Source organism: Bubalus bubalis, chromosome 3 (genome assembly GCF_019923935.1).
Source record: "Bubalus bubalis isolate 160015118507 breed Murrah chromosome 3, NDDB_SH_1, whole genome shotgun sequence".
NCBI lineage: Eukaryota > Metazoa > Chordata > Mammalia > Artiodactyla > Bovidae > Bubalus > Bubalus bubalis.
In genome coordinates this window covers 92,030,009-92,043,819 of record NC_059159.1, presented here as the reverse complement: position 1 = coordinate 92,043,819, position 13,811 = coordinate 92,030,009, and the positions used below count along the sequence as shown (strand labels likewise).

Below are 13,811 nucleotides of genomic sequence, written 5' to 3'. Positions count from 1 at the left end.
AAAGACCCTGATGCTGGGAAAGATTGAAGGCAGGAGAAGAAGAGGGTGACAGAGGATGAGATGGTTGGATGGCATCACCAACTCAATGGCCAGGAACTGGCGCAAACTCTGGGAGGAAGTGAAGGACACAGAAGCCTGGCATGCTGCCGTTCATGGGGTCGCAAAGAGTAAGACACGACTTACCAATTGAACAACAACAACAAAGACTTAACAGAGTGAGGATAAAGAGATATTATTTCAAGAAAAAAGATGTCTAGTGGAGTGATTAAAGTATGTCATACTAATTGGCCTTGAGGCAACTGGTATCCTAATAAGTTGTTTTTTTCCAAAGTGCATCTAAAAATATTATTTCAAAATGTTTTCCCCATATCCAAATTAAACTTGAGCTATCTCAGTTCCCCTCCTTGAATTCCCTCCCACATCACTGCTTGTATTCTCTTTCTCTGTTTTTTCAAATAAAAAGATTTGAATTCTGACACCTCTTATTTCCTGTACCACTCACCTGGCCTGACACACTCAGTCATACTTCCCCCTGGAATCTAGGTTAGAGAGGCATATGGATGAGTAATCATGAAACAGTAATGGAGTGTGATAAAAGTTAGTTAGAGGAAGTCCATGGCATTATTACTGAGGAAGTGCCCCAACCCAGAAATCAGATTTGGCAGGGCTAGTGATGTCATGAAGGACAGAGGTGTTACTATCATCTTTCCATGGGAATGGGGTTCATCTTAGGGTCTGGATTATACTCCTTTGAGCCTACTATGCCTACTATTGTGATCTGTAGATTTCAGATGTTGACAACATTTTTTATGTGAATATTTTACATAAGGAACAAATGCCACCTAGATAGCAACATAATGCAATGCCAGAAATGTAACTACAATGCTAACAAACAAGCATTTACTGTATTTTCAATATGTGTTCATGATTGTCAGGTGCTGTGGGCAAGTTACACAAAGCATAAAACATCATCTTTGCTCTTCAAGAGACCAAAGGGCAGACCAGCTACTTCTTAGGAACTAGCTGATACTCAGAAAACTTCTCAAGTTAATAATATAATTACCTTAGGGAGCCTACTTCAGGCATTTTTGGTATGATATATGGAACCAGAGTGAGATGGCCAAATAGCCTTCTTCAAATTGACCCAAATAGGGATGAGGACAAGCCAGAATGAATTGAAAGTCTATGTGGAAGCATCAGGAACATAGCAACAATAACACTTGCTCTTTCTGTGAAATTCACTGTATTACTTAGAGATCTAGAAATACTGCTGAATATCGTGATCATATTTGAAAAATAGAATATGGGCTCCCGCTGCAGCTTCTCTGGTTTTAATGGAAACAAACATTAAGACTGAGATTATTAGAGCCCACAGCAAGAAGTGAGCTAAGACTCGGTAATGTTGTTGCATCCCCGCGCCCAGACTCACCACAATGCTGTCACTTACCGGTGTGTTTGTACGTCACAGCCCCTGCGACAACATCTTCCTGAGAGAACTGATGTACCGTGACCCCAGCTCTCCTCACGGTCCCATGCTGAGGTTCTCCAACAATCATGAACATCAGCTTCAAATCATCACTGTCCACATCAGTAGCAAAAATGTATTCAGAAGTGATGACCACCTCTTCCCCCTCGGAGCAATGCATCATGGGAATGAGGTCCGCCTTTAGCACTGGAGGCTCATCATTTACAGGGAACACCTAAGCGGGGGGTGGGGGAGGGTGGTGGAAAATGCATGTTTTTGAGAAAAAGAAAGCAATGACAAATTGTCCAACTGGTAACTCATTACTCATAATTGGAATGACAGACTTTTTCAGTCTTCCAGACACGCAAAACAATAGCTATGGAATTTGGCCAAGCTGTTTGTATCTTTTAACTTTCCCCAGATGAACCATCTTGGAAGAAATGACCCATATGAGAGACATTTAAGGTAGGAATGGGGGAGTATGGTTATGATTTGGCACCCAAAGCTCTCGTTTGTTTCTAGACAGACAAAAAATAAATGTAATATAAAGCGTCTGTCACCCAAGCCCCTATCCTCCTTCATCCAATCCATGCATATTCTGGAGGAAACCTAGTCCTTGTGGTCTGAGCATTTACATTTACTACATCAAAGTTATTTATATTTCAAATTACTTGGTGATTACAAAACTCTCCTTTCCTTTCAACTTCCTGCCACCCAGGAAGTTTCTCTGGACATATAATAAGTAGCAGCTGCATTTCAAACATTTTGAGTTAATTCTGAAACTCCATAACTGTTAAATCAGTACCAGTTTTCAACGTGGTAGTACATTTTTCTCTCACTGTCATTAAAATAAAACCCTTAAGTAGAAAGGAAAGAAAAGCAACATGAGATTGCAGTGACTGTCCAAAATTTTTAAAGATTTTTGTATAAATTTGAAAAAGTATGTTTTCTAAATAGGAATAAAGGACAGTCCTCCTCTGAGTTCACAACCACAACTCAGTATGTGCTGCACATTTATTTATCAAGTTTGGCCTGTGAATACCCTCAACCCTGTATTTCCTTCCCTCACACTTCAACCAATATGATCTTTTTAAAAAAGTATTAGTTTTTATTTTGGCTATGCTGGGTCTTTGTTGCAGCACATGGGCTTCAGTGGTTGCAGTGTGTGGGCTTAGTTGCCCCACTGCATGTGGAATCTTTTCACTCTCCTCTTTCCCTTTCATCAAGAGGCTCTTTAGTTCTTCTTCACTTTCTGTCATAAGGACGGTATCATTTGCTTATCTGAGGTTATTGATATTTCTCCCAGCAATCTTCATTCCAGCTTGTGCTTCATCCAGCCCAGCATTTCACATGATGTCCTCTGCATTAAAGTTAAATAAGCAAGGTGACAATATACAGCCTTGACATACTCTTTTCCCAGTTTGGAACCAGTCCATTTTTCCATGTCCGGTTCTAACTATTGCTTCCTGACCTGCATACAGATTTCTCAGGAGGCAGGAAAGGTGGTCTATTATTCCCATCTCTTTAAGAATTTTCCACAGTTTGTTGTGATCCACACAAAGACTTTGGCATAGTCAATAAAGCCAAAAGGAACAGACCAAGTAAATGGCTATCCAAAGATGGCATACTATATTATGAGAAGCTGGCAGATCATGGAGGACTTCTCTGAGAGCCATTAGGCCCCAACTTTTTTGGAGTAGAGATACTATGTTATTCATTTCTATATTCTCAGGCTGAGCACAGTGCCTACAATATACAGCTTATTCAATGAGTTTCTTCTGCTGACACACAGTAAGGAAGTAAGACAGGAAAAGGAGCATAGTCCAAGTTCAAAGTGAGAAAATCGGAGTTGATAGGTGAACGACAAGACAAAGCTAGAGTGAAAACATCTTTAATTTCAGATGTATACTGGAACATTTAGAGGCTAAAGTCATGATACCTGGGGCTTACATTAAAATAATTCAGCAAAGAGAAAATAAATGAAGGAAATATGGTAAAATGATAGCAATTATTAAGAAGAGGTGATTGATATATGGGACTTTATTATGATATTCTCTCTACTTTGACACCACCTTTATGGCAAAAAGTGAAGAAGAACTAAAGAGCCTCTTGATGAAAGTGAAAGAGGAGAGTGAAAAACTTGGCTTTAAACTCAACATTCAGAAAACTAAGATCATGGCATCTGGTCCCATCCCTTCATGGCAAATAGATGGGCAAACAATGTAAACAGTGAGAGACTTTATTTTTAGGGGCTCCAAAGTCACTGAAGATGGTGACTTGCAGCCATAAAATTAAAAGACGCTTGCTCCTTGGAAGAAAAGCTATGACCAAACTAGACAGCATATCAAAAAGCAGAGACATTAATTTGCTGAAAAAGGTCCATCTAGTCAAAGCTATGATTTTTCCAGTAGTTATGTATGGATGTGAGAGTTGCACCATAAAGAAAGCTGAGTGCTGAAGAATAGATGCTTTTCAACTGTGGTGTTGGAGAAGACTCTTGAGAGTCCCTTGGACAGCAAGGAGATCCAACCAGTCAATCCTAAAAGAAATCAGTCCTGAATATTCATTGGAAGGACTGATGCTGAAGCTGAAACTCCAAAATACTATGGCCACCTGATGCGAAGAACTGACTCATTTGAAAAGACTCTGATGCTGGGAAAGATTGAAGGCTGGAGGAGAAGGGGACAACAGAAGATGAGATGGTTGGATAGCATCACCAACTCGATGGACACGAGTTTGAGTAAGCTCTGGGAGTTGGTGATGGACAGGGAAACCTGGTGTGCTGCAGTCCACGGGGTCACAAAGAGTTGGACAGGGCTGAGCAACTGAACTGAACTGAACTGATGTGGGATCTTAGCTCCCTAACCATGTCCCCTGCATTGCAAGGAAGATTCTTAACCACTGGACTACCAGGGAAGTCCCCAATGTGATCTTTTTAAAATGTGGCTTTCATCAAGTCACCATTCTGTGCATGGGTGCCTGTGCACGGTTAGTCATGTCTGATGCTTTGTGACCCTGTGGATTGTCACCCACCAGGCTCTTCTGTCCATGGAATTTTCCAGGCAAAAATACTAGAATGGGTTGACATTCCCTCTCCAGGGTATCTTCCTGATCCAGGGATGGAATCTGAGTCTCCTGCATTGCAGGTAGATTCTCTCTCTCTTTTCTTAAGTCTTTATTTAATGTGTTACAATATTGCTTATGTTTTATGTTTTGTTTTTTTGGACAGGAGGCATATGGGATCTTAGCATCCTAACCAGGGATTGAACTCATGCCCCCTGCATTGGAAGGCAACAACTTAACCACTGGACCACCAGAGATGTCCCCAGGCAGATTCTTTATCACTGAAGCTTAACTGGCTTCCTAGGAACTTTCCTGGGGTATCTGACCTTATCTCATACAATGGGGTGCCTTTGTCACTCCATTCCACTCCACTGTTATCCCCAAGACACTGTGTTCCACACACATCAGGTCTTTGTACCATCTTTGCATCCTCATCCTGTCCCTTGCCTGTTATGTTCTCCCCTAGCTTTTTACTTGGCTTCCTCTATGTTTAGGTTACATATGGACTCCTCCAGGAAAACTTTTTGACAACTGAGACTCACTTAGAAACTTTCTTCATTTGCCCTCTTTTAGTACCCTGTTTGGAGAAGGCAATGGCACCCCACTCCAGTACTCTTGCCTGGAAAATCCCATGGACGGAGGAGACTGGTGGGCTGCAGTCCATGGGGTCGTGAAGAGTTGAACACTACTGAGCGACTTCACTTTCACTTTTCACTCTCATACATTGGAGAAGGAAATGGCAACCCACTCCAGTGTTGTTGCCTGGAGAATCCCAGGGACAGAGGAGCCTGGTGGGCTGCCATCTCTGGAGTCACACAGAGTTGGACACAACTGAAGCAACTTAGCAGCAGCAGCAGTAGCAGTACCCTGTTGACTTGTAGAACATATCCATATTTTAACTAATTATTTCAGTGATAATCTGCTTAAAGGCTGCCTTCCTCCCTTGCCCATAAACTCCATAAGAAGAGGAAGTATATTTGTCTTGTTTATCATCATAGCCCAAGCATTTAGCATAGGACCTGGCATATAGAAGACACTTATTAGGCATTAATGGGATAAATGAATGTATGAATGTAACTATGTATGTATGCCCTGGTCACTCTGCTATTTAAACAGGCTAACAACTCTACAACAGATATACGTGAAATTATGTTGACACTTTCCCTTAACAGGTAGAGAATAGGGTGATAAGCCCAGGCTTATTTATTTAATTAAAGGTAGAAAAAGCATGCAATTGGGAGAAGGCAATGGCAACCCACTCCAGTACTCTTGCCTGGAAAATCCCATGGACGGAGAAGCCCGGTAGGCTGCAGGCCATGGGGTCTCGAAGAGTCGGACACGACTGATCGACTTCACTTTCCCTTTTTACTTTCATGCATTGGAGAAGGGAATGGCAACCCACTCCAGTGTTCTTGCCTAGAGAATCCCAGGGATGGGGGAGCCTGGTGGGCTGCCATCTATGGGGTCGCACAGAGTCGGACACGACTGAAGTGACTTAGCAGCATTCTATCCCATTTACTATTGGCTTATTAAGGGACAATATCTCTGTTCAAGTCCTCAAAGTAGATTGAATGAAGACCCCTTTATTATCTTTCTTGACCCCATATGATTAATCTCACTAACACATTCATGATAATCACCTTGCAGCAGTTCACAAAATAGCCTCCGCTTTCAAATGCATAAAAGTCCAAAGGTGATAGAATTAAAAACATTGCTCCTGGATGAAAAAAAAAAATCATACATAATTGTCCCCAAATTGCCCAAACTTCTGATTGGCTTTCAAAGGACATGCTCTTTTCTCTAAAAAGTAACAGAAACAGATTCTTTTCCTCAAAGGCACAGCTTATTGTCATTGATAAAAGATAGTCACGGACAGAAGATAGAGTTGGGATTTTCACCAGAAATTTTCTTTTCAGGAAAAAAATGTAAGCTTTCTTGATATGTAAAAGTCCACCAATAAAGAAAACTCACCTTTATGAAGCTGAAATGACATACTTCTTTTCATCTAGGTTTAAGACCATCATGAGAACTAAGTGAGAAAATGAAAGAAAGGGACTATGCATTGAACCTGGCATGCGTAAGTGCTCCTGAATTACAGTCACCTGTGAACTGAGCTCTGTGGCAGTTGTGAAGAAGAAAGAATGCTGGCCTGATGACCAGAGTGCAGAGGTCAGCCCAGGTCTATATGGTCAAGTTAATGGCTTTCGACAAGTCATTGAACTTTTTCAGACCTTTGCTATAAAATAAAGATAATTCCTTTCCTGTGTACTTTTAAAAACACTAGATGGGTGTCATCATTCTAAATTAATTATTAACTGTAAAATATCTTGCAAACACATTATTATGACCTTTAACAATAATTTCATACCATGAAGATCTGACCAACTGTAACAGAAATAGAATTTGGTACAGTAAGAATAATTAGAGGGTCTTTAAGAAGCATGGTAAGGCTTCTGCAGACTTTCATTTGTCACTAACTATAAGTATGTGCAAATCCTGTGAGTTATGCTTGTGGATGTGGATAGTCACTCGACAAAGAAACTCGGGGGTTCCCATCAGGCCTTTGAGCATGAGCTCAACCTTTATGTGTAGATTTTCCTTCATTTGTCAAAACGGGGAAATTAATCATCTCAAACAGGCCAGGGGAATGTACAGTACAGGAATTCACAAAAACTCACATTGTACATACAGATATGGCTCCTTGCACACAACAGGAAAAACCCCCATGATGCTAGCCTAACCCATTCAACTGCTAAACAAATAGTTTTGAATGTTACAGCTCAAAAATATTGGAAATAATTTATATAAGGAACCAATTGCTTCAATTAAGTCTCTGAGTTTGAGGGCAGAGCATTTCTATCTTTAAATGGACTGGAGTGAGAAACCAGTATGCCCATTTCACCAAGATATTTTTGCTTTCTATTGTCTGTCCTGACACATTCCAAGACATAAACAGGCACTTTGTTGCTTTGGTGATCATGTATCTTCAGTTCTATCAGAGACCCCAAGAAGATTCCAAACCCAAAACTTTGTTTCTATAGGAACCAAGGAGGAAACTTACTACATACCTCAACGTGTAGGACATATTCAGCTGCATTTGTGCCATCTGTGACCTGCAGTACTATGTCATCCTGAAGTTCCTCGGATCCATCATGCTGATATCTGTGGGGATGATAGTTGTCACTAATCTCTCAAGGCCACAGTGAGAGTGCACTGAGATTCCTGTCACAAGAGCTTTTCCATGGTTTGGGCCCTATGTTCAATCAAATAAATATATAACCAAAATCCCAGTATAATCTGGAGGTCACTTACATAAATATTCAAGCATCCTTGATGGTAAAATTGCTCCACCCAAGAAAAATGTGTTCTGTGCATTCATAACTTGTCCCCAAATCAAAAAGCAGCCCTTTAAGTTGTCACTGTAAAAATGGGAAGCAGTGGATGCAGCTCTGCCTACATACAGAAAACACTGCCTGGGGCCAAGGGGACCCTGAAACTGAGCAGTGACAGACAGAAGTGGGACGATGAGTGGATTCTGGTGATTCTCCCTCCTCCCCTGCTTTTAGGGCTAATCCTTCTGTTAGTTACACTGTTACACAAATCAGTTTAGCTCTGCCCTGAAGCCTCATCTATGGATTACTCACTACCTCTCTCCTGCCATTTCCCTCTTGCCAATGACTAGGTCTTTCCCTCTCAACCTAAGAAGATTCTTGAATCTCTTCAGACTTAAAAATAATTTTTTCTTGATCTATTCTTGACACTATTTTCTTTTCATTCTCCAGTCAAGTTTCTTAAAGGAACTGTCTAATTGTAGACTTTCAATTCACTCTCCAGTCTACTGTAGTGATACACTGTAAGTTTTAAATAATTGTTGAACTGAGCCAAATGTTTGATACTGACTCATTCACGCACCAGTTAGGGATTCAATTCCAGTGGTGGAGAAAGCCCACCTCCAACCTCCAGTTTCCCTCCCAACACTGCCTCCTATGCTTTATTTTGTCATGCTCCCTGATCAAAAGTAGACTGACATGTGATAATGTGCTAATTCAAATAAATTTAACCATGCTATTATCCTTAAAAGGGCCAAATAGGTCTAGGAGTACACATTCCAAGGTACGGCAATGGAATCAAACAGAACTTCTTTTAAAACCAGACTCCTCCACAAACTTGCTAAGTGACCTTAGTTAACCTCTTTGTGCCTTAGTTAACTCAACTATAATATGAGAACAGAACCATCTACCTTATCAGGTTTGGTTGCTGTGAAGTTTAATGAACAAGACATAATTGCAAGCCTGTAGAAGAATGCTTGAACTATAGCTCAAGAATGCTTGAACTATGTGCTGGCAAAATTGGTACCTTTTTTCTATCCATCATTCATTCCCTAGAAAGAATTACCTAAACAGAGCTCTCTTTCTAACGGGTAGGAAAGAGCTGAGATCTTGGGGTGGCAGGAAGAGAAAATTTTAATGAAAATAAGAGTAGTGAAAAAAAAAAAAGAAAAGAAGAGTAGTGAAAAGAGCTTAAGATATTGGAAGCTGTAAATAAAACAGTGTTACTAAACTTCTGGATGAAAATGCTCTTCCTGTACACAAATCCCCCTTCTTTGTCAATTTCCAAATGCAAAACTAAGCATTTGAGGCCTATACTTCATCAAAAAGACCAAAATTCTAGTTTGCAACTTGAATTTGTACAAGTAAGAAATTAACCAGTATGTCTGTCTACCTGACGACTGCGTTTGAGTATCTTGCATTATTTTGCAGAGAAAGAGTTTTACTAGATTTTTTTTTCTTTTTTAAGTGTCTTGCATAATGACATTAGGCAGAGGAAAGGAGCATCCTCAAGGTGACGGGAACTATTAATACTATAGGCCCACTACAGAACTATGAAGCAGGGATTACTCCGTCCCTGACAATAAGAGGCCCAAGCACTAGTCTGTGTCCTGCCTAATCTACCCTACTTATTTGCCTACAAATCACCTCCCCAGTAGAATGGATTAAAAAGTCACACTAAAGACATCAATCAACAGAATTCTATCCCAGAATTTCCAGGGTTATGAGATTGGCTTTTCTGAAAGCCAAATTCAATTATGTAGATTAGCCTTATAGATTAGCTCAGACTCAATTCATCTAGTTTGACTGCTACCCTTTGTGATATGTGCTGTTGCAGCAAAATTAATATTCATGGCAACTCAATTTTTGCTGTTCAAATATTCATAATATCATGAAGAAAATGTCTGGAAGGGAAACTATATATAGGGTTGTTATTTCTAATGTTCAACTGCCCCTTGAATGTATTAGGTGGCGTGTTGCTACTCCTGCAAGAATTGAATAAACTTCTTATACTGCCTCACAATTGACTCAAATGGGAGCCAAAGCATGTAAAACAAAGAATCCAGGAAATGTTCTAACCTAAGTTTGAAGGCCTGGAGGTCTCCCCAAGGAAACGTGGCCCCTGTGTTTAGAGGGGATCCATTTAGCTCCACCGTTCCATGCTGAGGCGGACTCTGCAAGGAGAGGTGGATGTTGTCCGGCTCAGTGTCCTCGTCAGAAACCAGGACGTGCTCTGTGCTGACGGCACATTGGCCTCCCTCAGCCACTCTCAGGGGTTTGGTAAACACCTAGAAAGAAGGAGGAAGCATTTACAGCCTTGTTCACGAGGTGCACCTGAAAACAGAACTCACGAAAGCAACAGACAACTACCAGCATCATCTTTACACGTCAATCCAACTTTCAAGAATGTTCTAAAGGGGACAAACTCATAGATGAACATCTTGGCTAAAAAATATTTTTTGCTGAATGCTTTCAGTTCTAAACATTGATGGACACAAAGAAACAAGACGGATCTTGAAACCTGAAAGCATCTACATTTCATTGATCTCAGATCCTGAATAGATCTGAGCAATCAGATCTATCAGCAGCAATCAGATTTATCATCAGTGTATGATATCTAAACTATGTATCTAAACTAAGAAAATAACATTCTTCATCATGTCTGTATCTATCATTGCTTGGCACATATGTACCTTAATTTACAAAATGAACAAAACCTATATTAAATTTCCTGAGGGAAAGAATCCATGTTTTCTTACACCCTAAAAATTCCTAAAGACTTGAGTAACTGATTGGAGCATTTAAGCGTTAGGGTAGTGAGCGTTTTAGAGATGGGAGTCGAACAGGGAAACTGAAGACTGGAAACTGAAGAATTCACAGGAAATAGATTCATTCAAACATTAGACTTAAATATTAAAGCCATAAAGATAATTTTCTATAATAGAAAAAACCCACTGCTCAATAAATATTCATTTGAAAGTAAAAAGCAAATTTGAACAACTGGGGATATTTATCATTACTTTGGGAGTTGGCAAGAAGTGTTCCATGGTCAAACAACCTGAAAACAGTCACATATTAATACAATATCTTCACCTTTGAGGTTTATAAGACTCATAATCATATTCATGCTCTGAGATCCTAGAGTAGGAAAATCTTTTAACTTTATTTAACCTACTATTTTCTCAAATTCGTATTACTACACAGAATCAAAAACAAGTTGATACAGCTGGGCTACAGCTCATGGGCTTTGAAGGCTCCTCACGAACAGTCTGGGATGACTGCTCTGCCAGCGTGAGGACACAGTGTTCTCCAGGGAAGCAGCTCTCTCTTCAGAGCAGCTGCCACTCCTAGAAAGGAGAGGTTTCCCCAAGGAGAGACCTTGAAAAGGGGGTTGGGAGTGAGGGGGCAAGAAATGGGCAGAGGAAAGGGAAGTGAGCAGGAAATCACAGCATCCATGTACAATCCTGCTCCATCCTCCCAGCCACCCACAGCTGCCCCAAGGGCAGCCCTTGGGCCATAGAAATGACGACACCAAGCTCCCTGGGACGGCTGCCTTGTATTCTTTAATGGACGACTTCTTTCAGCAAAGCAAAACAGAAAGTAAGAGCCTTTTCTCCCTACAACCACTCACTCCCACCTTTCCCAAGAGTCTTACTCTCATTTGCCACACCTACATTTTCACTGATTGTAGGAGAAAGAAATCAGAGAAGGCAATGGCACCCCACTCCAGTACTCTTGCCTGGAAAATCCCATGGACGGAGGAGCCTGGTGGGCTCCAGTTCATGGGGTCGCTAAGAGTCGGGCACGACTGAGTGACTTCACTTTCACTTTTCACTTTCATGCATTGGAGAAGGACATGGCAACCCACTCCAGTGTTCTTGCCTGGAGAATCCCAGGGATGGGGGAGCCTGGTGGGCTGCCATCTATGCGGTCGCACAGAGTCGGACACGACTGAAGCGACAGCAGCAGCAGCAGGAGAAAGAAATAAAGGGAGCTCACATTTAAAGAGGATTATTATCACTGAAACATGGTCCATATATGCCAGCCTAGTTTTGTCCTGAGTTACACCAATTAAGATCCCAAGATGCTAAATTTCAAGGAATATACTTTGCCTCATTCAATGATTTTTAAATACATATGGTTTTAGAACAACTTTAGAAGACTAAAAGCATAAGGCTAACTTACTCTCACTTTTTCATCATTCACCTTCCAGTCCCTTCCTTAACCCAGTGTTTAGGTTTCTGGAACTTCAGGTCAGTATGGCATCAAGATTCTCTCATGGTTTCACTCAACCTAGCGGTCTGTGGATTTTTAACATCAGGGAACAACTCCCACGACCATTTTCAAGGAGGAGACTCATTTAATTGACTTTTATTTTATTATTTTCAGTTACTATGGTACTATTTCATTTGTCTCATACACTGTAGAAAAAATACAGAAGCCCCTATGCCTCTTGAGCCCCAAGTCCTCATAACAATTCCATTTACCTTCAAATGACAGAGGTAACTATTCACTTCACTCTTTCTGTTGGTTTCCCTCTTCCTCCCAACAGATCATCTTTCTCTAGCAAGAGGTTTGGATATTTTACATAAAAAAACAACTTCTCTGTGATTGTTCTGGAAAACACGGAAAGCTTCTTTGGATGCTATTTCAGTGCATGCATTTCATACACAGAAAAGGATGATCTGAATAATATCTAATCAAATTCACAGACATTCAAAACTGTATTTTCAACATGGAACATGATCTGGTCCCCAGCAGGGAAGGAGACAAAGAATCCAGCTTAGATTATTTTGTGTGACCTCTTGGGGGGCCATCTTCTACCAGAACTTGCGAGCTCAGAGGCCTGAGGGGTCAGGCCAGTGGGTAAATGAGTGTCCTGAGCTGGATGGATACTTTGGTGACTGGGGAACATGCCCTGTCCAGCTGCTGCAGAGTGGGGGTGGGGTAAGCTACAGAAGCCAGAAATCCAGAAACAAACACAGAACGATTTTATCGAGATAATTCACACACCATACAATTTACCCCTTGAAGGTGTAAAAGACAATGTCTTTTAGTATTTTCACATATTCAAAGTTATGTAACCATTATTATCAAGTTTAGAATATTTTTCACACACAAAAACAAATACCCTCTCTTTATTAGCAATTACTCCCTACTTCCCCACAATCCTTTCCTCTCCCACCCTCCCATTTCCCCACCTTCTCCTGTGCTGTGCTGTGTCTCTGCCCATGGGATTCTCCAGGCAAGAATGGTAGAGTGGGTTGCCATGCCCTCCTCCATGGAATCTTCCCAACCCAGGGATCAAACCCAGGTCTCCCAAATTATAGGCAGATTTTTCACCATCTGAGCCACCAGGAAAACCCAAGAATACTGGAGTGGGTAGACTATTCCTTCTCCAGGGGAACTTACCGACCCAGGAATAGAGCCAGGGTCTCTTGCATTACAGGCGGATTCTTTACCAGCTGAGCTACCTGGAAAGCCCCCATGTAGTCCTAAGCAACCACTAACCTACTTTATTTTCCTATATACTTGCCTATCCTGGATCTTTCATATAAATGGATTTGTACAATATGTGGTCTTCTGTGACTGAGTACTTATCTTTGAAATAATGTTTTCCAAGTTCAACCAATTGGTAGCACATATTAGTACTTTATTCCTTTACGTTGAGGATTGATATTCCAATGTATGGATTGCCACATTTCATCTATCCATTCAGCAGCTAACAGAAATTTGGACAATTCATTATTTTCAAGTATCATTTAGACTCATCAGAACAGTTGTGCAGGTTGGATAAGTGCCTCAGTCCCTCAACATGAGACTTCTGCCCCACAACTTTGGGCAGGTGCAGAGATGATGGGGAGAGCACAGGAAAGGGACCATCAAGGCTTTCCTGGTTTCATTTCAGGTGGGGGCCTGAGAAGGTGGCCTCTCTCCTTAGGGATGTGACATGG

General features: G+C 41.0%; 1 protein-coding gene across 5 annotated transcripts in view; it reads right to left on the bottom strand.

The window, feature by feature from the left end:
* The window catches only part of FREM1 (FRAS1 related extracellular matrix 1), a 182,034-nt gene that overhangs the window by 84,293 nt on the left and 83,930 nt on the right, over positions 1-13,811 (bottom strand). For all 5 annotated transcript variants that reach the window (XM_044939844.2, XM_044939843.2, XM_044939842.2 and 2 more), the window contains exons 14-16: positions 9,937-10,145; positions 7,597-7,690; positions 1,448-1,700 (exon numbers count right to left, since the gene is read on the bottom strand). In XM_044939844.2, coding sequence (XP_044795779.2) covers positions 1,448-1,700; positions 7,597-7,690; positions 9,937-10,145 — 556 coding nt within the window. The remainder of the gene's footprint in view (positions 1-1,447; positions 1,701-7,596; positions 7,691-9,936; positions 10,146-13,811) is intronic.